The sequence below is a fragment of the Pogona vitticeps genome, chromosome 3 (genome assembly GCF_051106095.1).
Source record: "Pogona vitticeps strain Pit_001003342236 chromosome 3, PviZW2.1, whole genome shotgun sequence".
Classification (NCBI taxonomy): Eukaryota; Metazoa; Chordata; class Lepidosauria; order Squamata; family Agamidae; genus Pogona; species Pogona vitticeps.
The window spans coordinates 83,595,281-83,622,229 of record NC_135785.1 but is presented as its reverse complement, the minus strand read 5'-3'; the positions used below and the strand labels follow the sequence as shown (position 1 = coordinate 83,622,229).

The 26,949-nt window shown below is 39.5% G+C and overlaps 1 protein-coding gene across 4 annotated transcripts in view; it reads left to right on the top strand.

Moving 5' to 3' along the window:
* The window catches only part of HECTD2 (HECT domain E3 ubiquitin protein ligase 2), a 73,262-nt gene that overhangs the window by 24,995 nt on the left and 21,318 nt on the right, over positions 1 to 26,949 (top strand). For all 4 annotated transcript variants that reach the window (XR_013543973.1, XM_072995300.2, XM_072995299.2 and 1 more), the window contains exons 6-15: positions 2,775 to 2,839; positions 7,597 to 7,642; positions 8,879 to 8,988; positions 12,180 to 12,328; positions 14,306 to 14,429; positions 17,684 to 17,780; positions 19,894 to 20,001; positions 20,174 to 20,306; positions 21,326 to 21,414; positions 23,501 to 23,659. Coding sequence is in view for 3 of the 4 variants with exons in the window: in XM_072995300.2 (XP_072851401.2) it covers positions 2,775 to 2,839; positions 7,597 to 7,642; positions 8,879 to 8,988; positions 12,180 to 12,328; positions 14,306 to 14,429; positions 17,684 to 17,780; positions 19,894 to 20,001; positions 20,174 to 20,306; positions 21,326 to 21,414; positions 23,501 to 23,659 (1,080 nt within the window). In the remaining variant the exon portion in view is untranslated. The remainder of the gene's footprint in view (positions 1 to 2,774; positions 2,840 to 7,596; positions 7,643 to 8,878; positions 8,989 to 12,179; positions 12,329 to 14,305; positions 14,430 to 17,683; positions 17,781 to 19,893; positions 20,002 to 20,173; positions 20,307 to 21,325; positions 21,415 to 23,500; positions 23,660 to 26,949) is intronic.

Below are 26,949 nucleotides of genomic sequence, written 5' to 3'. Positions count from 1 at the left end.
ATAAAAATATATAAAATCATAAAATTACAAATTTCAATTTAAAACAATTAATTTAAAGAAAGGATTACCAAGATGGAATAGCCAAAAAGAGAGAGAGAGAGAAAGACTTAATTTGAAGGGTTAATTGTTTGAAGGTTTGAAGGTTTAAAGGGTTAATTGTTTATACTCTCTAAAGTCTGCATGTGTAGTAGAGAAAGATAAACTAATGCAAGAAAAAAAGTGACCTTGTGCTTAATGGCCAAGTAACTAAGCTCCACTTTCTCTCAATATTACATGTAATTAATTTCTTCCCAGATATTCAAAAGCAAAAGAAATACCTTTTTTTGCATGGTGTTATTTCCCTGTTTCATTAGAAAACTGAGCCATCCTTCATACATTTTGTTGGCATGCATTTAGCTTACATCAACACAAGAGTTTGTCTGTTGGGCTAATCTGGTACATTGCTGTTTTAAAGTACTGATATTTCTTATTTTATTTTATTTTACTTCAGTCTGGCATCAACAGATGATTCCCACCAATTAATCTCAATCTTTGTTTGAGTGTGTGCCAAAATCTTTTTACTCACTGCTTGCAAGCTGTCAAGGTGCAAACAAGACAAGGATGGTCATAATCTTAATTTTCTAATATATTTATTTTGTTTTATGAACAGTTCCAATATTTTTAATGATAATAATAATTGAATACAATTGGTAAGTGCTAGTTAGAGACAAAACCTTCATGCAAATCTGTACCGTATTTCATTCTTTTCCGTACCCAACATTTTCTCCACTCCAAATCATATCCCTTCTTGGTTTCCTAAATGAATATTTGCAAAAAGGGATTTTGAGGAAAAGTATACATATCTGTGTGAAGTAAGTAGTTAAGTCACTAGGCTAATCGCTGTTGATTAGCCCTAACATTCTGATCAACTCCTGGAGGACCTCAGAATTATATTTTATTTTATTTTATTTTCTGGTGTCCTTAAACACTCTTGACCACAACCCCAGTGGCTTCTATATATTCTGCAGCCCTCAAAAGATACAGCGTGGTTTTTGATGTAAATAAATTACATACATTTGGTATTTATAATTCTTTGAGATTTCATTCTTAAATACAGAACCATAGGGGACTGGGAAACAGCTAAAGAAAATCAGCTCCATAGGATTCAGTCTTGTGAGTCATTCTGCTGGTTATAAAGATAGGCTATGCTATGATATCATACCTTGTATAGTTGCTGTGGATTCCCAGTGTGGTGTAGTGGGTAAAGTGTCAGCCTAGGACTGGAGAACAGGGTTTGAATCCCCATTTGGCCATGGAAACTCACTGGGGAGTAGAACTGAAAAAAATACTCTTTAAATATCTCACTTACTTTGAAAGCCCTACAGTATTAGGGTCCCTATAAGTCGGTTCCAACTCGACAGGACAGGAGAGAGAGAGAGAGACAAAATTGCTATGGTAGTATCAGCTAATTCCAGATGCTTTGCCCACACAGCTACTTATAACAGTGGTGTTTCCAAAATATTGGTACTTTCAAGTAGATACTGTATATATTGGCAGAGAGTTGGCAAGCACAGATAAGGCTTAGGATGGTTCACTTCTGTATGTCGCTCTATTTTTTACATTTTGATGTTTTTCAAGCTGTTGTATGTGCTCTTTTGGCAACTTGTAGATTAATTCAGCGGAATCCTGTTGGCATATGCAGAGCATAAGGGCTCTGCAGCTGGAGCATTTATCCTAGTAATCTATGGCTTGCAGTTATGCAACACTCTGTTGAAAATGGTAGGATTTCCACTTACACAAAAGGTTGTACAAACGGCGGAGGTGAGGGGGAACTATTCACTGAACAGACCATTCTACACATGGCTCATAAGCAATTGGATACTGTCAGTTGTTTTAATATGTTATATTGTAAGTTGCTTGGAGGTCTTTGACAGAAAGGCAAGATATTAATGTTTTAATGAAGAGGCCTTATAGATACTATGATTATAGTTATATCGTTTTTTAAAATAAATTAAATGTGGTCTTAATGAGCCATGTGATACATTATAGCATAATAAAATAGATCTCTCTCAGTGAAAGACTGTTGTACAGTAATTGGAACAAGCTAGTATAAATAATAGCTGCCTGCCATTCTGTGGGGTTCAATAGGGCTGGGAGCCACAATTCATTAAATACCTAAGTAACACTGACAAGGTTGACTGTTACAGCCATCTTATACATTTTTATTATTAATCTGCAGTATAAAAAAGGGAGATTATTTTAAATGACCAATTATTTCCTTCCATTGTTAGCACAAAAGAACAGAAAAGGAACAAATATATACTTACTTACTTCCTTGCTTGCTTCCTTCCTTCCTTCCTTTGTCTGTCTGTCTGTCTGTTTATTTGTTTGTTTGTTTAAAAACCAGGAAGGCTGGTTGGCTGCAATGCAGCAGCCTCATTTGCAGCAGCCACCTACCATCCTTGTCTGAGAAAAGGTTCTGGAGGACTCAAATGCTCACCTTATTTGTAACTTTTTAATGACCCAATAAACATACTATCTAACTCTCTTATCAATTTATTACACAGCTACATTTTTTGTATTTGCACTATAAATAAGTGTGTGTGTGTGTGTGTGTGTGTGTGTGTGTGTGTGTGTGTAATTGCAAGAATTTAAACTGTCCTCAGTCATTTCGATGAGAGCACAGCCTTTAGTCATGACTCAGCTACATGTTGATAATGGTAAGTGTGGGAATTAGTTCTTTGGTTGAATGTTCATTGTGGAATTTTTCCTTCTCCTCTCTTCATCTGTTCTAGCCTCAGGATATCCAGAAGTGTGTCTTAAAAGGAATAATTAACGTCTTATTACAGGAATGGAAAGGGTAATTATTACTAATATTTATATATGTTTACCCTATAGAAGTCCTTTAAAGATTCTGTAGGATGAAAGTTTGAAAAGTGAGTTATTTGTAGCACAAACTTTAGAAAATATTAATTTTTGTCAACAAGCAGAGCTCACTTTTTTACCTCCAGAAAGCCTTATCCTCATTTGGCAAAGATATTTACATCAATACAGGGGAAGAATGGAGCCAAAATGCCACAACATCTTGGTGCAGCAGTAGGTCTCATACTATAGTATATTGAGTTCACTGGTTTGCAATATAAGAAAAGTGTGGACCTATTTACAGTAGCAGTGTCTAGTATTTTGTGTTAACATCTTTACTGGTGTTATTGCTATTACTATTAGTAGTAGTACTGATACTAGTGGTAGTAGTAGTATTACTGACTGCTGCTGCTGCTACTCCTGTTTTAGTGCTATTATTAGCGCTCTGCCAAATTTCAACACACAGCTTCTAACTTCAGTATTGCCATATTTCATCATTTCACCACCTCCCTTTTTGAAATACCTAAAACATACTAAGGTTACAATAATGACAAACTAGAAATTTAATACTTGACCATTATCTTAAAGTATAGTCCTATGTTTTCCTGTATTACAGTGTTACAGGATATTTCATGGTAATCTTATATGCCTTACCTTGAACAGTTACAAACTGGCTGAAATCCTGTTACTTAATTACACACAGAGAAGGCAAACAACAACACTTCTAGCTGACAATTAGCAAGTCACTCCTGGGATTCTTGGGAGTGTGCACGCCTGTGGGCTTTGTGCATGCTAAAGAATTCCCACAAGGACCCAATAATTACCAGTTAGAAGTGGTTGAATGCTTGTCACTTGACTTCCAGATGCGTAATTAAGCAATAGGACTTCAACCACTGACTCAGCCCTATAAAGGGCTTAACATCTCGAGATGGCGAGTCAATACAATAATGAGGAAGAACTGTTGAATATCAGACTGGATAGCAGGCCAGAATCTTAGTTGCTTTCATCTGGGAGATTAAAAAAAAGAGGAAGAAGGAAAACTGTTTTCTCCACACACAAAAACAGGAGAAAGCCAGAAAATGTAAGGCTGTTATGATCTGATAAATGTGTTTACCAAATTCATATTGAACTACCCAGGAACAGGAGTTGCTGTGATAAGTGTAATTTAGAACCTGCATTAAGCATGTATGATAACTTTTTATCTGCATCATTAATAAACTAAACCTCTTGCCATATGGCAGACTGCTGTATACTCTGATCATTAAGTATACTGTACTTCGGAAATGATGCAGAAGAGAAAAATGCTCAGGGCTGAGGATCAATCGCAAGATCTTATTGTGGTTTCCACTTGTTGGTTTTGCCTAAATTTTACAAAATTGAAATACTTCTGCTCTTAAAGATGTTTCAGTCCCTTGACCATTTTGATTGTCTTTTTCTGCACCTCTTTCAGGTCTGAAATCTCTTTTGAGATGGTATGATCAAAACTGTACAAAGTATTCCAAATTCAGGTACACCATAGACTTCTAGAAGGAAATTTCTATCCTGACTGTTTCCCAACGAATCCCTAGCATTTAATTTCACAGCTGCCACACTCTTGTGTTTCTCCAGGATATCTCTCTTGGTTAGTTACTCTCAGTTCACACCCCGTCAATAGCAGAAGCGAAATAGGACAATGAACTCCAAAGTGCATTTGTTATTTATGCCAAATCTCTTTTCTGGCTTGTTGCCTATTCAACTAGGCAATGTGACATATTTTAGCTTTTTGTCAAATAATCTGGTATTATCTGCAAACTTGGCCACAACATTGCACAGTGCTAATGTGAGCACAAATGTTAAATAGCATCAGTACCAAAACAAATCCTTGAAGACCCTACTGATAACTTCCTCCTATTGCTAGAACTGTCTCTTCCTGTTCTCTGCTTTGTCTTATGCTGTTTGTGAATAAGCTTTTGAACTACTCTACTGCACTCTGAAAAATACAGTGGTGCCCCGCGAGACTATGCTAATCCATTCCATTGAAATCGCTGTCTTGTGAAAACATCGTCTTGCGAAAAGCGTTTCCCCATTGGAATGCATTGAAATCCGTTTAATGCGTTCCAATGGGGAAAAATCATCATCGTTTTGCGAAGCACCGATCAGCTGATAAAATCGTTGTCTTGCGACACATCGGTCCTGAAAACACCTGTTTTGCGAATCACAGACCTAGCTGTTAAAATCGTCGTCTTGCGAAGCATTGGTCCTGGAAAAAAAGTCTTGCAAAGCACAGACGGAAACATCGTCTAGCAAAAATTGGCCATAGGAAAGGCTGTTTTGCGAAGCGCTATAGCGATCGCAAAAAGTCATTGTCATGCAGATTTGTCGTTTTGCGATGTCATTGTCTAGCGGGGCACCACTGTAAGGTCTTGAACTACATCTGTTTATCAGTATTTCACTAGGTTCTTCAGACACCCTCCTTGTAAAAAGTCAGTAAAGGAATTGGCATATCCCCTATATTTTCCATAGTCGTGATGAGAGAGATAAAGGGCAAAATCTATTTATTAATTCCAGTTTGAGTAAGCCCATTGACTGAATAGGACTTGCTAACACTAATGTAAGTTCTGTTATTTCAGTGAGTCTACTCCAGTTGGAACAAATAAGTTTAATCAAAAGAATTGATTCAGTATCTCTGAAATCTCCCTATTGTCCTTTAGCATTTGTCCGGTGTTACATACTGAAATTGTCATTCCTAAATGTTTTTGTCAAAAGGCTTTCTATGTAAATGTAAAACGTCAGGTCTGTACAGAACTGTGACCTACTGCTATTCCTTGAAGTTTCTGGCCCTTTGGCCCCAAGTTCATAAATGAATTTTGCAAGTCCTAAATTACATATTTAATTTGTGAATACCTTTCTTCCGAATACAGATCATAAGCCAGGGAACCACACAACTTGCTTTGGACTTATTTCTGAGGCAGTGGGTATATTACTACTATTTCTGTGTTGTTTAAGATATAATTAAAGGCGGTCTTTGCTGTGTTGGTTAGAAGGCTTTTCATTATCCATATACCGTATTTGCTGGCGTACAAGATGACTTTTTTGGCCCCAAAAACATGCCTCCAAGTGGGGGGGGGGTCATCTTGTACGCCGGGTGCACTTCATTTGGGCCAGGAAGGCAGGCGGGCAAGCAGGCAGACAGTTGGTCCGGACTGAGGGAGGGAGGGAAGCAGAGTCGGCCATGCCTGAGTGGCCAGAGCCCACCGCCCCGCGCCGCTGAGCCAGCTCACCTGCGTGCCACTGGAGAGCTGCTTCTCCTTCCCGTCCTTCCGCCACCGCCACCCACTTCCCTTTCCTTCTGCCCTGGCAGCTGAGCCCATTTGCCTGTGCGCCACCGGAGAGCTGCTTCTCCTTCCCATCCTTCCGCCGCCACCGCCCGCTTCCCTTTCCTTCTGCCCTTGCAGCTGAGCCAGCTCGCCTGTGCGTCACCAAAGAGCTGCTTCTCCTTCCCCTCCTTCCGCCACCGCCGCCCGCTTCCCTTTCCTTCTGCCCAGGCAGCTGAGCCAGCTCGCCCGCGCGCCACTGGAGAGCTGCTTCTCCTTCCCGTCCTCTGCCTCTCACCCTTCTCGCCCTCGTCCTCGCCGGCCATGAACTTCTAGGGCGGGCCCGAGCAGAGCCCCGGGCAGCTGCCGCTGGCACTGCAGCAGAGCCGTCCACTCTATATTTTGAGTGGATGTTGGGGGGTTGTCTAATACGCCCAGTCGCCTTGTACGGCGGCAAATACGGTACCAAATTTTCAGGGGGAAATGCTTTTTTAAAAGACTACAGTTCCCAGAATCCCCTAACCAGCACGGACACCTTCAGCTATGTTGTTATGTCGCCAGGTGGAATATTTCTTCCCTTAACTTTGGTTGAACAGTAAACATTTTGGTAATAACTAAGATTTTTACATAGTTTTTGCACATGGCCAAACACACAGTCAGCCTGATGAAAAAGAAAAGTTCAAATTGTAGTGCAGAATATTCATATGTGATGTGATATTCATATGCTTCTTTAGATTGTACCTTTCAGCAGAATTGGGAAGTAACAATGTAGTCACCTGTAATTAGTTGTTTTTCTATATAACAGGGGTCTAATAAAGTTGTATTTCAGAAATAGGGTCATAATTATTTCATTGAGAAGTGTGTTCTGCTTACTGTATTTTTCCATGTATAAGACCCCCCCCCCACTTTTCTAACCCAAATTTTCTTACATTGTGAGAAAATGGAAGGGGAAGGCAGGGATCAAAGCACTTTGATTCCTGCTTTCCCTCTCCACTTTATTGCGAGGAAAGTGCTTTCCCCCTACACTTCTTTGCAAAAAGCTGCTTTCCGGGAAAGAAGCTTTTTGCAATAAAAGTGCAAAAAGTGTAGGGAGAAAACAGGGATCAAAGCGCTTTGATCCCTCCCCCCCTTACTTATGTGTATAAAACGACCCTCAATGTTACCTCTTATTATTTTAGGAAAAAGTGTGTTTTATACATAGAAAAATACGGTACTTTCAAATGTTACTTGTAAAGGCCATAGAGGCAGTTTTCACATTTTATGCCATTCTTTTATCAGCCCTAAGAGGTTTTTAAATAAAATGTATAAAAAGTGACGGAAGGAAATAAGAACTAACAATCAACAGTTTAAAAAATAATAATAATGGATGACTTTTCAAATACTGTAATGAGTGGTGGGAATGAATTACTTTTAGGAAATTATTTTCCAAACTCAACTTCTGTTCTTATTAATCTGCTTTCAGCCCACGAACAAAAGATGATCTTAGAGCATATTTTGTGCTTTTGCAGGTAGGAGAAGCTGTTATTTATTACATGGGCATTTACTGCACCAGTCGGAACCCCTATGTTGCATTTTGTTTTGTTTTGACGGGGCCTTGATTGTGCCTACTGTACTGTTCTTTGCATCTTTTCAGTGATTTGTAGAAACAACAGCACAGAAGGAGCAAAGTACATCATATCCGAGATACTGTAGATAATCCAGATCAGTTCTCCAGTTTGAAAAAACGTATTGGTTGAAATCCTACTGTACTTGGCATAGCGTAAGTTAATGCCTGCAGAAGTTCATAGGGAGTTATGACCAGATAGTCTGCATTGCATACCTGATTGCGTAACTAGAGTTGCGCAACTGCATCTGTGGAACTGCTTGCTGAGTATGATTTTCACCTAGGTGTGAATTTTGAAACAACTTGTCTGATCTGTTGATTTCTAATAAAGGAATTGAATTGCAACCAGTTCTGTGACTTGGAATTATGCTGATGTAGATATACAACAGGATTTTGTCCAATGGCACCTTTGCTCAGAAAGGTATTCATTTGTAGGCATGGCAGTTGACTTGTGGAATGTGGACCTTGCTGGGTGAAAATTATGTACAAGTAAGGATATGTTACAAAGCTGCTTCTCTTGAGAGGATTAGACTGACCACCTCCTTTTAGAAGATCTATTGTAGATTTTGACTAAAATGTAATCTTCTGAGATATATCACAGAAACTAATGGTTACTCACCAGATCCCTTAAATATGTTTTTCCCTCCAAGGTGGCTTCCTCCATGTATAAGGCAATTATATCCATTTCCAGAATGTGTAGTCTTTTCAGCCTATAGTACTCACTCCCAGACTACAGTTACAATACTTTGATTTGATTTTAATGGTGATTGTCCTGAAACACAGCTGTAAGGATTTCAGTGAAGTGCTAGATAGAGGATTATTGACCATGTGTTCACAATCTGAATCTTCGTCCTGCTGGTGAGTTTAGTACTGGTGTAACCCCTTGTACTGCACAGTAGAGGCCACACTCATATCTGGTCACCATTGATTTAATGTGAAACTCTCAATGTTTCTTCAGTGCACAGAGAGGAATCTGTTTTCAGTTGTAGGACAAAGAAAAGATATATTGTGTTCTTGCATTCAGAAGAATTTGTTGCAACCAAATAATCTTGCTATGATTATTTTTCTACTAGTGTTTTCATTGTAACTTGAAGTTATGCTTTATTTTTATACTTATAAAGTGTTTAATTTTTTTTTTCAGAATCCTCTGTTTAGTAACACATCAACATATGTCATTTATGCTCACTTGCTAAGACAGATCGCTGCTTTAACAGAAGGCGACCATCACTTCCTGGTTCACTGGCTTAAAAAGTAAATTATTTTCTGTTCTTTAGGATTTTTTCCCTTTCCTTAAAATGGATTGGGGGGTGGGATTGTAAATGACCAGATATGTTATTTAAAGAAGAAGTCACATTGTAGACAATAGAATTTGAAAACCAACTTAGTTCAGTTCAAATTATACTTCATGAACAAGCCTGTGATTCTTACCTCTGCACTTTTAATGAAAAAAGGCAGGCAGCATTTGAGCAGAAAGGTGAGTTGCAAGCAGTCCTCTTAGCCTTTTCCAGCTGAAAATTACTCTGTCCAAGCTACATTTTTTACAGATGAGGGGGAAAATATGAAGTTAAAAGTATATTGTAGCCTCCAGCACCACCCCCGCACACGAGAGTTCAGCTTGGGAAAGGATCAAGCTCAAAGGGTTGAGCACAATCTTTCTTTCACACTCCTGTCTGGCCTCTGTGCATCCTTAATCAGCTGCATTACTTTTTTTAAAATGAATATGAATTCAACGTACTAATATGTACCTATCGGAAAACAAGGCCAGAAAACAAGGTCAGTAATTACAGTCACAGTATCTGGCCGATGATGACTGGGAGAAGAAAATTGAAGGCTTGAACTTGAGTGCTGAAGGATCAAGTATAATTTTGATTTTTTTTTTTGCTTCAGTTATTTGGATTTGTAGTTCTAAAAATTTTAATGTATGTAGCATTTTGATATTTTTTTATTCCTGCCCCTCTGGGCTATATCAAAATTTATCCAGACTGTGGGGGAGAGGGATTCAAGTATGAGGAATATGTGACACAGGATCAAACTCTGAACACTACAAAACAAAAATGTATGTGTGTTCCTTACACATCATGGTATTCCATGGGTGATTTTTTTTAACCTAGCTGAGGGGACCCTAAGGATTCTTAATGTTCCCAAGAGCTACAGAGGGAGTCTGTGGCTAAATTAGAACATGCAGCTATGTTTTCCTTGGCAAAGAATGATTTTTACTCTGCTGGATAAGCACTTTTCAAAAAATGACATAAATTACCGTATTTTTCACTCCATAAGACGCACCTCTCCATAAGACGCACCAAATTTTTAGGAAAAGAAAACAGGAAAAAAATCTGTTTTCTTCTCCTAAAAATTGGTGAGCCTTATGGAGAGGTCTGTCTTATGGAACACAACCTAGGACCATTTGGAGGCTCACCCAGCCCCCCCTGAAGGCCAGAGGGGGCAAAATCACCACCTTCTGGGGCTCTTTTGAGGTTTGGAAAGCTTCAGAAGAGCCCCAGAAGGTGGCAATTTCGCCCCCTCTGGCCTGGTGGGGGGGCAGGGTGAGCCTCCAAAGGGTCCTAGAGTGTGTTCCAGGACCCTTTAGAGACTCACCCTGCCCCCCCCGAGGGTCAGAGGGGGCAAAATCGCCACCTTCTGGGCCCTTTTAAGGCTTGGGAAGCTTCAAAAGAGCCCCAGAAGGTGGCGATTTTGCCCCCCCTGGACCCATGGGGGGGTAGCGTGGCAAGGGTCCGAGGGGGCCTTCCAGACCCTTGCCACGCTACCCCCCCACGGGGCCAGCATGGGCAAAATAGCGACCTTCCAGGACCTTTTGAGAAGCTTTCCAGCCTCTCAAAAGGTCCTGGGAGCTGGCGATTTCGCCTGCGCTGGCCCCGTGGGGGAGTAGCGTGGCAAGAGTTTGAGGGGGCCTTCCAGACCCTTGTCATGCTACTCCCCCCCCACGGGGCCAGCATGGACGAAATAGCGACCTTCCAGGACCTTTTGAGAAGCTTTTCAGCCTCTCAAAAGGTCATGGGAGCTGGCGATTTCGCCAGGGCTGGCCCCGTGGGGGGGGTGGGGGCAGCCTGGCAAGGGTCCTGGGAGGCTCCCTTGGACCCTTGCCACGCTACCCACACACCCCCACGGGGCCAGGGGGGTAAAATCGCCAGGTTCTGGGAGTGTTTGGAGGCTCCCCGAGCCTCCAAACACTCCCAGAACCTGGCGATTTCGCCAGGGCTGGCCCCGTGGGGAGGTGGGGGCAGCCTGGCAAGGGTCCTGGGAGGCTCCCTTGGACCCTTGCCACGCTACCCCCACCCCCCCACGGGGCCAGGGGGGTAAAATCGCCAGTTTCTGGGAGTGTTTGGAGGCTCCCCAAGCCTCCAAACACTTCCAGAACCTGGTGATTTCGCCAGGGCTGGCCCCGTGGGGAGGTGGGGGCAGCCTGGCAAGGGTCCTGGGAGGCTCCCTTGGACCCTTTCCACGCTACCCCCACCCCCCACAGGGCCAGGGGGGGTAAAATTGCCAGTTTCTGGGAGTGTTTGGAGGCTCCCCAAGCCTCCAAACACTTCCAGAACCTGGTGATTTCGCCAGGGCTCGCCCCGTGGGGAGGTGGGGGCAGCCTGGCAAGGGTCCTGGGAGGCTCCCTTGGACCCTTGCCACGCTACCCCCACCCCCCCACGGGGCCAGGGGGGTAAAATCGCCAGCTTCTGGGAGTGTTTGGAGGCTCCCCAAGCCTCCAAACACTCCCAGAACCTGGCGATTTCGCCAGGGCTGGCCCCGTGGGGAGGTGGGGGCAGCCTGGCAAGGGTCCTGGGAGGCTCCCTTGGACCCTTGCCACGCTACCCCCACCCCCCACGGGGCCGGGGGGGGTTAAAATCGCCAGTTTCTGGGAGTGTTTTGAGGCTTGGGAAGCCTCAAAACACTCCCAGAAACTGGCGATTTTGCCGGTGGGAGGAGCGTCGCAAGGGTCTGAGTGAGCTTCCAGGACCCTTGCAACGTTCCCCCCACCAGGAAGCTGGCGATTTCACCTGCGCTGGCCCCGTGGGGGGGTGGGGGAGCATCGCAAGGGTCCTGGAAGGCTCCCTCGGACCCTTGCGACGCTCCCCCCCACGGGGTCAGTGGGGGCGAAGTCACCAACTTCGCACCATAAGACGCACAGACTTTCTACCCCCCTTTTGGAGGGGGAAAAGTGTGTCTTATGGTGCAAAAAATACGGTAATTGGTGTCAACTAGCTCTTTTATAACAATGTCAATACCATGCTTATAGCAGTCAAATTTAGTCCATAGAAAATGTTTAGAGTGCTACCAGCCATGTAACACGAGATACAATTCCTCATGAAGATGGTACTATTATTTTTATGGAATTTGGTCAATCAAAATAGTTTTATACAGTAGCATGATTTCTATAAATTTTCAGTAGCTGACATGCTATCATCAATATAATATGAGTATATTTCTTCTAGGATGTCACAGAAGAGATTCAAGCAAATGATAGACAGAATGCTGCAGTTTATTTCTTTACGCCTCTTTCCTGCCAAACCCGAGGAACTGCCTCTTATTGAGAAGTGCACCTGGTGGATTCCATCAGCAACCAAAGTCTTGTCTTTATTTAGTAGGTTTTCCCAGGCACAATTAGTTTTTGTTTCTTCTTCTACTTTGATGTTTTTTTCCTTAATAGGGTTAGATAAAGGTAAAGGTTGCCCTTGACATTTAGTCCAGTTGTGTCCGACTCTAGGGGGCTGTGCCCATTTCCAGGCCGTAGAGCCAGCGTTTTGTCCGTAGACAGTTTCCATGGTCACGTGGCCAGCGTGACTAGAGACGGAATGCCGTTACCTTTCCCTATAGGAGGTGGTACCTATTTATCTTCTCACATTTTTACATGCTTTCAAACTGCTAGGTTGGCAGGACTGGGACAAGTGACGGGAGCTCACTCTGTTGCGTGGATTCGATCTTACGACTGCTGGTCTTCTGACCTTGCAGCACAGAGGCTTCTGTGGTTTACTTTTTATTATATATCTTCAACCCATTACTTGCCTGCTACTAGGTCAAATTTATATTTTTAAGTGCCTTCCCTCTCCCACTTTGCTGGCCTCCCTTGCAAAATTAGCTGCCTTCTAGATTTTGGATCCACTGGCAACAACTCTTCCATTCATGAGCTCAGTGAAGTATCTGCTTTCACCAGTTTTTTGAAGTTCAGTGGAATATCCCACTCTAACAGACTTTTCTGCCCTCACAAAAACTGAACTTTTTGTCAACTTCCTTTTGCTGACAATTTCTAGTTGCACAAAATATTTCTGACTTTATAATGACACAATAGCAAGTCAGGTAATAGTGGGGCAAGCGCAGACTTGGGAATATTTCTGTCAATGTTTAGCCCAGTGGTTCCTAACCTTGGGTCACTAGATGTTCTCAGACTCCCAGAAGCCTTCACCACTAGTTGTACTGACTAGGATTTCTAGGAGTTTTAGTCCAAGAACATCTGGGGGCACCAGGTGGGGAACCACTGCTTTAGCCTGTTATACCTATCTGTAGTAAAAGCACATGCCAGTACAGTATAGATTTATCACTTACTGTATTCATTGTAATAGAGGTTTAGTTTTTTGTTAAATGAGAACCTAAAACCAATACAGGTACTTGCTTTACCATCTGAAAGTACCTAACACTGCTGTACAAGTCTTGTTGCCTGTCACAGCATTCAATTAAATAATGCAGAAGTGCTTGAGGCTACCAAGATGATTTGTGTAGTCCTCTAGTTCCACTAGACATGTTGAAAAAATGAACACAGAAATGAGGCTATTATTTTATTGAAACTATGCTAAACAGTAAGTCCTATAAGGATAGTAATGCTGAATGTATTGCTTACATGAGCAGTGCCATTGTGCAAGCAGAGTGCAGTTTTCTTTATGGAGCTAATCACTTGTGCAACAGCAGCAGTCAAAGAAAATAGTGCCATTCTGTATTATTGCACCAGCAGAACTTTTCATTCTGTGGAATCTCAGTAGAATATCGGCCTGACAGTTCAGGAACAAGTAAAAAGACACCCGGTTTCATTGACTTGTTCTAGAGTCTAGAGTTTGCTGATGAAACGATTTTTATTCGTGGAAGGCTCATGGAGTGGGAGCCTGGGGTACTTTACTGCTAGCCCTGTTCACAATCTGCCTATAGAAGGAATACATTCTGATCTAAAAGTATTCCTTGAAGAAAAAAACACCTTAATATTTGTCTTTCTTCACAGTGGTACAGTATCTGATTTTTATACCATCCAAGCAGGACCATAAAATGTGACCTAGGAGGAATACTAATTATGATGGGAGAGTAGGATGCAGTGATTCCACAACAGTAATTTGTAAAAAATGTTCCACTGCAAATGTGAGGGCCTTGAGTTGGTTATAAAACGAAAAGGGTCTGGATGTAATAACTGTTTTCTCTCTTTTTAAAAATGTAGTAGATTGTGCATCATGAAATATTACTCTATCTCTCTTTCTCTCTCTCGCTCTCTCTCTTTTGACATCTTAATTTTAAATCTTTAAACAAAGTTGATTGTCAAGAACTAATTTTGAAAACTTTTGGTTTAAATATTCCTTTGCAGATGCTTCAAATAGTTTAGCTATTCCTCCTATTGTTCCATATATGGATTTCTATAATTCTACACTGGATCATATTGATCTCATGGAAGAATATCAGAATTGGCAAAGTTATGGAAATTCTAACAAGTAAGGAGGAAAATGTCAGAATTTTAATACTGTGGGGCGAGGATCTACTAAATAGCCTAGGCCGGGGGTAGATTACTGACTGTTGCATGTAGTATATTTAGGCTATATTTCAATATTCTATATTTGAAACAATATTCTACATCTAATTTGCCATAATGTAGAACTATGCCCATGGCGTCATTTTGAATTACAGGATTTTTGCATCATTTGAATTACAGATTTTAAAAAAAACACCTTCAGAGGAAAAGCTTTCGTGGAATAGATAGCAGGTAGTAATAATCAGTGTGATGCAGTGCATACAGTGACAGACTAAGACTCAGGAAACCTGAGTTCAAATCCCTACTTGGCTGTGGAAACTCACTGGGTGGCACTGGTAAAATCTCTTCTTATATATACGGTGGTGCCTCGACTTACGATTGCCCCTACATACGAACGTTTCAACTTACGAACAGATCCGGTTGCAAAATTTTGCTTCTACTTGTGACCGGAGCTTCCACTTATGAACACAAAAAGGCAGGGGGAAAGGGCAGGAAATTCAAATAGCTAGCTGTAGGTGGCGATGAGGCTGCTTCTTTGTAGCTCTTTCACCCCAGCAGTTAGAGAGTGTGCGATCCGAGGAAGCTGCCTGCTAAGGTAAGGTGCTGCTTTAAACTTTTAAAAAAGTGTTCTGGGTATTTTTGCAGCATGGTTTTTGCTGAGAGGGGTTATGTTTCTGTGCTGTGATGAGTCTTGGGCGGTTTGTTTGTTTTTTGGTTCCCCCCAATTCCGATGGGTCTTGGGGGAGGGTCTGGGTTTTCCCCCCATTTTCAATGTCTCTTGAATGCTTCCCTTGTTTTTTGCTTTGTTCTCTGTGCATTTCTGATCTGCGCCATTTGTTTTCTGTGCATTTGCAATGGTTCCTGCATGCTTCCCTTGGTTTTTGCATTTCTGATCTGCTCCATTTGTTTTCTGTAAAGAGTTTTTGCAGCTTGGGTTTGGGCTAGGTGGAGGGAGTTATGTTTCCGTGCTCTGATGGGTCTTGCAGACCCTTTCTGCATGGGTCTGTACTGGCTGTTTTGCTCTGAAATGGGGTTTAGACTCAAGTTCCCCCCCCATTGTCTTCTCTCTCTCTCTTGCTATGCTGCCCCCCTGTGCTGAGGGGGTCTGTTTGCTGGAATAATGGTTGCTGGATTCTGTGGCTCCTAGGGTTTGTGTACTGTGGTGTGACCTCTCTCTTTAAAAGGTGTTGGTAGATGGGTTTAAAAGGTGTTTGGTTTTAAAATGTGTTTTGTTTCAAAGGTGCTTGGTTTGGTTTAAAATGTGTTGGTGTAAAATGTTTAGGTTTAAAATGTGTGGGTTTAGCATGTGTGGGTTTAAAATGTGTTTTAGACTCCAGACTCTCCCCCATTGTCTTCTCTCTCTGTCTGTCTTCTGTCTTTTTGTGCTTAAAAGCACAAACCTTTGTCTGAGGGGTCTGTGTGCCCCAGTGCTGACCTTCTTTCTTTCCTCTTTTCCCCATTGTTCCCTTTTTCCCTCCTTTCCTGCCCTTTTTTATCCTAAGTCATCTTAGGTTTAAAAAAAATTCTCCCCCTAGTGATAGACAGATTAACCAGTTTTGCATTAGTTCCTATGGGAACTAATGCTTCGATTTACAACCGGCGCCTCTACATACAAACAAAAAACAGGCAGAATGGATTAATCGGGTTTCAATGCATTTCAATGGGAAATGCTGATTCGACTTGCGAACATCTTCTGGGACGGTTCGTAAATTAAGTTCGTAAATTGAGGCACCACTGTAATTAAAACTCTATTAAGGTTGTCACGAATCACATGTAACTGGATGGCACAGAAGAAACAAAATGATAGTTTATCAGAGTGGTGCAGATAATTATTTTAATTTTTAAAAAATTGATATTGAGGTATACTTGTTCATCTTGTTACATGTTTTTGCATATCATGATGCTTATACATTTTCTTTCAGTAGGATGTATGCCTGTTCACAAAATCTCACTCAATTTTATTCCTAATCTGCATTTACTATAATCTATCCTCCATAAAATCATTAAAATCAGTGCAGACACTGAAAGAAAATAGGAATTGCTTAAATTGCCCTTGAGCAACAAAAAGTCTTCAAAAACATTTATTGTGCAATAGCTGAAATCCTGTTCCATAATTTGTGCTACATAAGATTAATGACATCATCAGTCATGGCAAATTTAAAGGTATGGACTTTCTACTCTCTCTCTTGAAGGTCTTGAGCCTTCCATGAGATCTTTTTCATTCTGGAGAAGATATCAGGGATGGGGAAAAGTCATTAATTTTCAAAAATTGCCACTGCCAGTGAAATTATCTTGATGGTTTCCCCAGATGGGAAGGGATCCTATGAGATATCATCAGTGTTATACAACATAAGTTACTAGGCCACAAAGTTTTTCCAGGTGAGCCACATTTAAGTGTTTGTCAGGTGGAAGTCCCAAAAAGGGGAACTGTGAACTTTATAATCCAAAATTTCCATGCTTGCCACCAACCCTCAGCTCCAGAGACAGGTACTCCTACTAACTGATCAATGAGCAAATTAATGTGATCGGCGTGTGGCATTTCTGTTAATTAGTTAATGTAATTTAGCATATTATTTTTCTAAATCGTGCGTACTGCTTTCATTTTACACATGATAAGTGGTGTTGTATTCACTTGTTAAAGTATCAGCTACTTTTGCTTCCTTTTGTAATGAATTGCTGCTCCCCAAATGGTTCATAACTAATTATATGCAAAAACATTGCTTACTGATTGCTTAAGGAAGAGTTAAGCTTTATAGTGAGTTATGTGCAATCAATGCTTCAGTTATACAGTTATGTCAACCCCAATATTTTCAGCTGTATGAATTTCTGTCCCCAAGAATGTGAGGGTAGACTGTTAGTCTTTCTCATGAGCATGGGAGCAATCTGGACCTATGGAAGGATACTGCCTGTGGGATGACTTAAAAATAAGGTGTAAAATCACATTTGAGTTTCAGCATATTATAAAAGAAAGATTCCACTCTGCACTGAGATTTTTGAAATTGCATTTGCTTTTTCTTACCGAAAAATACATACTGGTACTACACATCAGCTACACCTAGTTTAGCAAGCAAAGAACTGGCAACCTGTATTCACTGATGTAATGAAATAAATATATGTCTTTCAGTAACTACTGTTGGAAGCTTGTTATATGTCTTAATCTAATTCATAATTAAATAGATTTTCAAGTAATATGTTTCTTTCTGTTTTATTATTCAGGTTTTCTTTCTGTCAGTATCCATTCATTATTTCTATAGCAGCGAAAAAAATTATTATTCAGAGGGATTCGGAACAACAAATGATAAATATTGCACGGGTAGGCATAATAATATACAGTGATTAAAACCAATGTGACTGTTTAATAGGAAACAAGAGAGAAATTAGAAGTTGAAAGATGGTTCTACGTATTTGGAAATAGCAATGGCAAGGATTGTCTTAGTCTGTGTCATTCAATCATCAATAGCATTTATTGTTCTTCAATTTACAACCTTAGATTACTGTCATATAACATAAAAATAACTAATGTATCACAAAATAGGGAACCATACAAAATAAATCTTAGTTATCAGAAATAGTTACCAGAACAAGCCTATCAGAGTCAACAATATTGAACAATATATCAATAATATTGTGTGATACCAGTTTTGAACTGAATAGTTGTTGACCAAACAAATATAAAATGTATAAAAAAATAAAGTTAGAATGATTAAGAGTTACTTCCCACAGTGTCGCATTTGGGTTTTTTTGGATTCTGTGGAGAGTTGAGAATTTTCCAAGAGAGAGATATGGATCATTATTGTTGTAGTCCTTTAAAGCATCATAGAAATTTGGAGTATAGAATAATTTCATCAGCTACAAATCTGCAGTATATTGACATGGTTCATATGAGAGCTAACAGGAATGCTGAAAGTGTTGAAATTTTAATGATACATAAGCTGAAATCTTGTGGCTTTGTTACACATGCAGATGGCAAGTGCTGTATCTTTTTATGCCATCTAGAGGGAAATTAACAGCTCCCCACTGGTTTTCTAACATGCACCAAGCCAGTGGGCAAGCATGCTCCCCCGAGAATTCCAGTAGCAACTTACCATTAAAAATGATTGAATGTTAGGGTGCAGAAATTTGTCCTGCTGTTCGGTCACCTGTGAGGATGAGATGGTTCACTCATTTTTCTGGTAAACACGGTGAGTGCCAGCATGAAACAGTCCTTCCCTCAAGTGTTCCTACCTAAATCGTTTTGGCTCCCTGTCAGAGGCAACTAGAGTTAGCCCATTTAGTTCAGTTCCAGTGTATGCAATTGCTGGGATTGAATTAAAGCAGATGGCTTGCTATTTCCATTTCCTATATACTTTCAGTTTCCCAATATCATTAAGTAGCTTCAGCAGACAATTTAGCTACTTAATGATACAGGGAAATTAATTTTTTTTCTCTCTGCTGACCCATGGAGGGGAGGAGGAAGCAAAGGGTTGTTGTTTTTTCAAGCCTAGTTAGGACAACCCTGATGTGTTATGATTTTTTTAAAAAAGAAGGGGAAGCTAGAGGGGGACAAGATGGGAGATTTTTTTTGTTTCTTTGGGTTTTTTCTTTCCTTTTAAAGGGAAGCATGTCAAATAGGTTCCCTTGAGATGTGTATGCCATGTAGAGGCAAAGAGACCAAGCTTTGCCTTCTTGGTACTGATATTTCTGTCATTATGCTGCTCCTAATGCTATCCTCAGAGTGGAGTGTTTTATTAAAACACCTACATTTACACTTGTGTGTTTAAATTGGTATACAAAAGACTCTTTGACAAAAGCGAAAGGTCTGTTATTTTACTTCTTGTATCTGCTTTGTCCTTTCTGTCTTGCATACATTTTTCAGTTTTCTGTGAACTACTCGTGCAGCTTCAGATTCGGCATCAACAATGATAATAAATTAAGTAACAAAGATAATAAGTCTGTTTAAGCTACAGTATTAGACATTGACTAAAACCCTGTTCATGGAGTTGTGCCATGTAAGGCTGATGATATCATCAACTGCTGCAATAATTTTTTTTAGATAAAATCTTTCTGATTCCACCTGTACCCCCACAAGCTTTCGAAGCTTCCATGGGATCCTTTTTGCTGTGGGGAAGCTGCTGGGGGCTACAAGACGGGGGGGGGGGTTTCTGAAAAATTGCAAAATCATCCCACTGGTGGAAATTTTCAAAAGTTAGACTCTGCATGTCCCCCCACATGCAGCCCCAACACCTTCACCAGAACAAAAGTGATCCTATGAGAGCATCAGTATCTTCAGCATGGAATCAATTTTCCCCCTCAAGTTACACAACAGTCTTTCTACCATTAATTGAGATATTTGTCATAATAATTAGTTCTTTAATTCAGTACAAAAAGCATGATATAATACAATAGTTAATCCTGGTTATTTTCTTTCCCTTCCTGATTCTACACAGCAAAGCCTTGTGGACAAAGTCTCTCGGAGGCAGAGACCCGATATGAATATGTTGTTCCTAAATGTGAAAGTGAGAAGAATGCACCTAGTTAGTGATTCATTGGACGAGGTATACAAAACATTTTCTCTAAAGATTGTTGAAAGATGATGTAATGCTTTGGATACAGACTTGTGCAAGACTGTAAAATGAAAATGTTCTCTTGTCCAAAAACAATGTTAAAAGAAAACTATTATTCCTAATTTAAGGGCTTTCCCCCCCTTCTATCTATTGACTTAAATAGCTGACAAGGAAGAGAGCAGATTTGAAAAAAAAACTGAAAGTAACATTTGTAGGAGAAGCTGGTCTTGACATGGGTGGCCTAACAAAAGAGTGGTTTCTTCTTCTAATTCGACAGATTTTTCATCCAGACTATGGTGAGTAGTTCAGTTGAAGCTCTTACAATGTTTACCAAAAGGAGATGAGAATTAATAAATGCAAAAATAGGCTCATTTACAGGTCCTTAAACCAAAATGAACCCATTCAGATACATCCTTTATATCAAATATTTCTTAGTCCTAAATAGTCTGGGGTCTTGTGGATTTCCTTCTTCTCTGTCAATTTACCTCATTAACGTCATCCGCAGAGGTATTGCTTCATGGTTTTTCACTGTCTGAACTATGGTAGGTATGGTATGCAGATCCATGGATTTAATGGACATGTTGAGGTTATAGATCTGGCTTTCCAAGTAGATTTCCTTTCCTTTCCTCCCATTAGTAGCCAAAAAAATGAGCAAAATATTGAATTGCAGAGAGTATATTCAATCAGTTGAGTAATGAAATTGTGTTGTGTTTTCAAAGCATTTTAAGAAAATTGTTTTGCTTTTATTTGCACTAGTGTATGATCATGATTATACTTTTAAAATGGATTTTGTAATGGATATGCTTGCTTTAATTTTTTGTAAAATTAAATTCTTTTGTAAGTCCCTTTAAGTCTTTTGTAAACCCTTTTGTGGACCAGTCAATCAAAAAGTGGCATACAAAGACCTGAAATAAATAAAAATTAAATTAGAACATTGTTGATGTCTTCATTATTTGTTAGATCTATGGTCTTTTCTTCTCAGCTTGGCCTTATTGCATACTTATGGTATTTTCACTCTACTTTAATAATAAGAAATAATGAGATTAAAGGGGGGGGGGTAGAATTGGCAGCATCTGAAATAAAACTAATACAACATCTAAGCCAAAGGAAATCATTTAAAGGAATTTGCTTTTTCTTTGTAATACTTCGATGGTGTGGATATATGTTCAATAACAGTCATTATTCATATAAATCTGAAAAGCAGATTTTGGGCTGATTTGAAACCAACAAGGATAGGGCATTTCTGATTTTGGCTGGATCACACTGAGTTTGAGACATAGAACTTTATTACAAAAACATTTATTCTATTCTACAGGCATGTTTACGTATCATAAGGACTCTCATTGTCATTGGTTTAGCAGCTTGAGCTGTGATAATTACTCTGAATTCCGATTGGTTGGAGCTGTATCCTTTTCTGCCCACTAGAAGGTGCTGCATACATAGTAAATAAACCATGTCCAAAATATTTAAATGTTTTATGTATTTTAAAATTATTTTTCCTTTCATAGTACTTGGGGGAGCGTAGAGAAATCTATGATTGGAATGAAATCAGCATATATTTTACTGATTGTGTAAACATGTATGAAGGCAAGCATGTCAGTACAAAAATGGGGTAGTTTGTATTGCACTGATGTCAGTGTCAGAACTCTCATTATTGTGAATAGACTTCATTCTCAAATTTGCTCTTGCACACTTGATAAAAGGGTTGTGGATTCAGCACAGCTCTGACCTAACTCTGCATAACACTTTCCTAAGACTTGCCTATACGCATGACATTGGGATTATAACACGTAACTAAACTGACCAGTATCCCTTTGTGCAGCTGTGTACTGTAAATGGTGTAACCTATGGAGGTAAATTGCCCCAAATTAAAATATCACCATAGACATTATGCAACAGGTAATGTCTATGGTGATTTTTAACTTGGGGCAGTCTCCAGAAGTTAATGTTTGGATTACACCAGTGTAACTAGACAAAAGGATTTGAGCCATTCTCAGTATCTTTGACTCAAGTATCTGTGACTGGGTTGTAATGTGAAGACTGTAGTGGAGGGCACCCACTGTTTAAATCCTTTTACCCTTCATGAACAATTTCTCATACATATGAAGGAAGCATGTCATCCCAAGTGCAAGGACACACATGTCATTTTAGGTGCTGTAAACTATGTTGGCCTGCCTGAATTGTAATGCAGACACTTCAAGAAGCATTTAACCTTCTAAAGGATGTTACTTTTATATAACCCATAGGTCTGACATTTGATGGCTGGTCCAGAAAACACTAGTCACAGCTAGAGCAGGCTTATTGAATCAATGGAACCGACTCACCAAATCCCCGTTGATTCAGTGGGCCTACTCTAATTGTGACAGCCATTGATTTTTTTTTTTTTTTTTTTTTAGGAGTGTGCCCATCGTGTTTTTTTTTACAGGGTATAGGTTGCATTTAACTTCATGGCATTAAAAACTGCTGGAAAAATAAACTCAGTGAGATAGTGAGATAGACATACATATAGAGCCAGAGGTTGGAAGTTTGGTTCCCTGCTTGCCTCCTGATGGTACATAATTACTAATCTGTTTTTAAAATGGAAGCCATTTCTTTGCATTATACTCTTAAATATGAAAATGTTTTTCACAATTAAATATAAATGTGGTACAGTCATTACATAGAGATTAATTTGGAGCATAAGGCAGCTTGTGTCACTTTCTGATTGTCCTTTAAGGTAAAATCCTAAGATGCCCATGAAAAGGTTACCTTTCTGGGCCTTGTTGATATTTCAGGCTAAAGCCAGTTGTTAGTTCCAACTAGAGTAGAGGCATTGAACTGATCGATATCTGTAATTTCCATTGATTCAGTCGGCCTCCTCTAGCCCATAGTACAAGGAACAACAGATACTGTACTTGTAAACACTCATATACAGTATATCTCTGGTCATCCTGAATCGCCTCTGGCTATTCAATGAAGCTTTTTAATGCATATGTGTTTATGTTTGTGTCTATGTTTTGGATGTTTTCATATAAAATTCTAAATGGTAGAGAAATCTTTTGCTCATAGAAATGCTTTTTATGGCTTAATCATCATATGGCGTTTTCAGGGTAAACGGTACTCAAAAGTGTTTTGCCATTCCATTCTTCTGGGGGCTTCCTGGGACTGTGCAACTTGCCCAAGGCCACACAGGCTGGCTCTTCTCCCTGGAGGCACAGTGGGGCATCAGACTCCCAAATTCTGACTCCATGGCTAGCTATCTAACTGACTGAACTATCCAGCCAGCTTCTGCTGCTTATACACCATAAAACACTGTACTGGAGAGTGCAAAATAAGTATTTATTCATCAATATTTTAAACATAAATTTCAGTAGTTTGTAACTGTTAGATATTGTTTAATATTATTTGGAAGTCATCTTTAAACTTTTATGTTCCTGGGTTATTAAAACTGTAGTATATTACTCTGTTATAATACTGTACTATGATTTTAAACTTAACATCCAGCCCTTAGCTTATGGGACTTGCTGTCTATAACAGTATCACACTGGACATTCGATTTCCACTGTGCTGCTACAAAAAGCTGCTTAGTCCTCCTATTGTACCATGTGACCAGAGTGCACCTGTAGGAATTTGCAGTGTAAATATTGATGATCTACGTCAGGTTATGCCGGTAGGTATAAATCATTATCTTTTTAAAAACAAAATAAAAAACACTTTCAAGAACTAATTCTTCTCTTGCTAGTTTTAAAAATTTCTTACAGCTTTGTCTTCAATCACATTTTTATAATCTCCAGCATTTTCAGATATATGCAATTTGTATTCTGTAAGCATTGTAACTTTCTATTTGTCAGTGGAAAACCAACATATGTTTTATAATATGGGCCAATGTAAGGCTGATGATGTAATCAGCAGAGATTCCTCCTCCCCCAAAAATATATATATTTCTTCTTCTGTGCTCCGGATCCCATGGCTGCCATGTAATACAAGTCATTGTGGGAAAGCTGTGGGAGCTGCAGGATAGAAAGAGAAAGTCTTTAATTACTGGAAATTGTTGCTACCAGCAATTGTGATTCTCAGTAAAGGTTTCCTTCTCCTGTTCCACAACATTCCAATGATGAAAGGGAGCCTTGGGACAGAAATAGAAACTGAGTACAGTAATTACAAAAATATTGCCCTTACTGATGACAAATCAGCTTTATACAGGCATAGTTGCACAATGATCAGATAGAAGTAAATTTCATACTTTAATGGTAAAATTCAATACTCGATCATTTTTGTTAGCTTTGTGCTTATTATGAACCAAAGAAGCCATCTAATGCTAACCGTGATTTGCAGCTTTGGGCCAAATGATAGCTTCCATTTGTGGTACAGTACATTGTTAAACCCTTGCATCACCACAAGCATGAAGCTATAGTGAGCAAGTGAAAAAAGGAGCCACTGAAAAAAAGAGATAAGTATTAATCTTAATTTTGACCAAACTCGGGGAGGCAGTGGAAGACAGGAGGGCCTGGCGTGCTCTGGTCCATGGGGTCACAAAGAGTCAGACACAAATTAACAATTAAATAACAACATTAATCCTAAAACTTCTGAATTTATAATTGCAAGTGAGTTAAGGACATTTTAGGGTGCTATTCACTTAGACAGTTATTTCAGTTTAATAATCCACTTTAACTTCTCTACAATTGTCATGTATGTTTAATTTACACCTACGTGTACTTAATGATTGCTCGATATTTAACAATCTGCAGTTGAATTATGAATACTTGTCTCTTTTGACAAGTATTGTAGCTAGTCCTGTGTATGAAGTTTGATTTATGATAACTTTTTCATAAGTACATGACATCATTTAATAGCGTCCCACATAAAAGGCTGATGAAGATGTTACAGTAGGGCCCTAAAAAGATGCATTTTATTTGCTGTGCAACATTGGAAGGGGGAATTTGTACATCTTCACAGAGATACGATATACATGTTCAAAACTATTGCAGTGTCTTTGTCTCATCTGCTCATCTGTTTGAGAGTGCTCTGCTGGCCCTGAGATGTTCATCATCCATACTACCAGATTTATATTATATTATATTATATTATATTATATTATATTATATTATATTATATTATATTATATTATATTATATTATATTATATTATAATTTATTTATTTATTTATTTATTTATTAGATTTTTACCCCACCCCTTTAGATAATGTCTACTATATGCCCACTATATGTCAACACATTTTTCTGCCTCTCCAGAACATGTTCATTATGTCCTTCAAATTGCAGATCATACTACCAGAAAATCACAGCAGGATACCTGCAGTATGAACATAGTCTCACTTCAGTCCTGGGCACACCGAAACACTAGAGCACCAAGGCAGTGACACAAGGGTTGAAATCTGTTGCCATAAGTTATGGCACATAAGTTTGATTCCCCCTGAAATTCCAAAGGCTCGTATGGGATCCCTATTGTTGTGGTGGAAGCCACTGGAAACCATGTGGGGGAGGGAGTCTTTAATTTCTCATGGGATGATTTTACCAGCAGCTGCCATTTCCAAAAATTAAAGACTTCTCCGATCCCTGAGACCCCAATGGATCCCCATTTTGAAAGAGAAACCATGAGAACTTCAGGAGGAATCAGAAATTTTTTATTTACAGAAAAATCACCATCTCTGATGGCATCATCAGCTTTACACAGCTATGTTATAAAACAAGATTTCAGCCAAAGACTAACATTTAACTATTTATAAATATTTAGGATTTGAGATGAGTTATGTGTAGTTCCCGAATCCTGGCATTAGCAGCATAATCTAGTAAGACATTAGCAGAAACTAACAGCTACTATATATTACATACAAACGTGTATTAGAATCACAATGGCATTGCCTACAAAAACGCAGCTACAGGTGGTTTTGAATACAGTGGTGCCTCGCTTAACAGCGATAATCCGTTCCAGGAAAATTGCTGTTAAGCGAAAACATCGTAGAGCAAAAATAAAAAGTCCATTGAAACACATTGAAAACTGATCAATGCATTCCAATGGGCTAAAAACTCACCGTCCAGCGAAGATCCTCCATACAGTGGCCATTTTCGGTGCCTATATAGCGAGGAATCCGTCCCTAAACACAGCGGGGAGCCATTTTAATTACCCAGTGGCCATTTTGAAACCACCGATAAGCGGTAAAAAAAACATCATTTTGTGAAGAATCAATTCCCGAAGCAGGGAACCGATCATCGCAAAGCGAAGAAACCCTATTTAGACCATTGTTTTGCAATTGCAAAAATGACGTTGTGAAGCGGAGGGCAATCGTTAAGCGAGGCACCACTGTATTCAAGTGGTTGATTTAGTGCTTAGACTTTCCCCATCTGTAATTTGTCCACTCAGAATTCCACAAATGGCTCTCCCACTGCAGAGCTCAAAAAGGACATTAATATGTTACTGGAATTTGCATGTACTGTACCGTGTAATAAGATTTAGCTGGAATTGGTAGCTTTTTCTTTTGCACTTTTCCAGAATTGGATTCCATCCCTGAATACACACATTTTAACTTCCTATTTACATTCATAGTGAAAAGATGAACATCTGTGAGGATAAATACTTTGCCAGTATTACCAAAAAGTGATATACATATAGGCTTCTTATTTTTCATGTAAGATAGATCTAAAGCAGCATATAAACAGTTAGCTAGGAGTCAAGACATCTTTAGTTCCTTTTTCATTGCTGTCATGAAAGTAAAGTAAACTCTATACTTGGATGAAAGTTCCAACAAGAAAACTGACAAAATACCGGTTGTCGCAACACTGGTAATTTTTAAAAATATACATGTTTTATTTTAATTTTTGAATCAGTTGAGCTCAGCTGCTGATCATTTTGCAAAGTGATACCTTCTTTTGGCCCAAATGAAACACAGAAAATAGGTGGAAATAATCATAGGGCAGCTTTTATGTTATATTTTGTATTGCA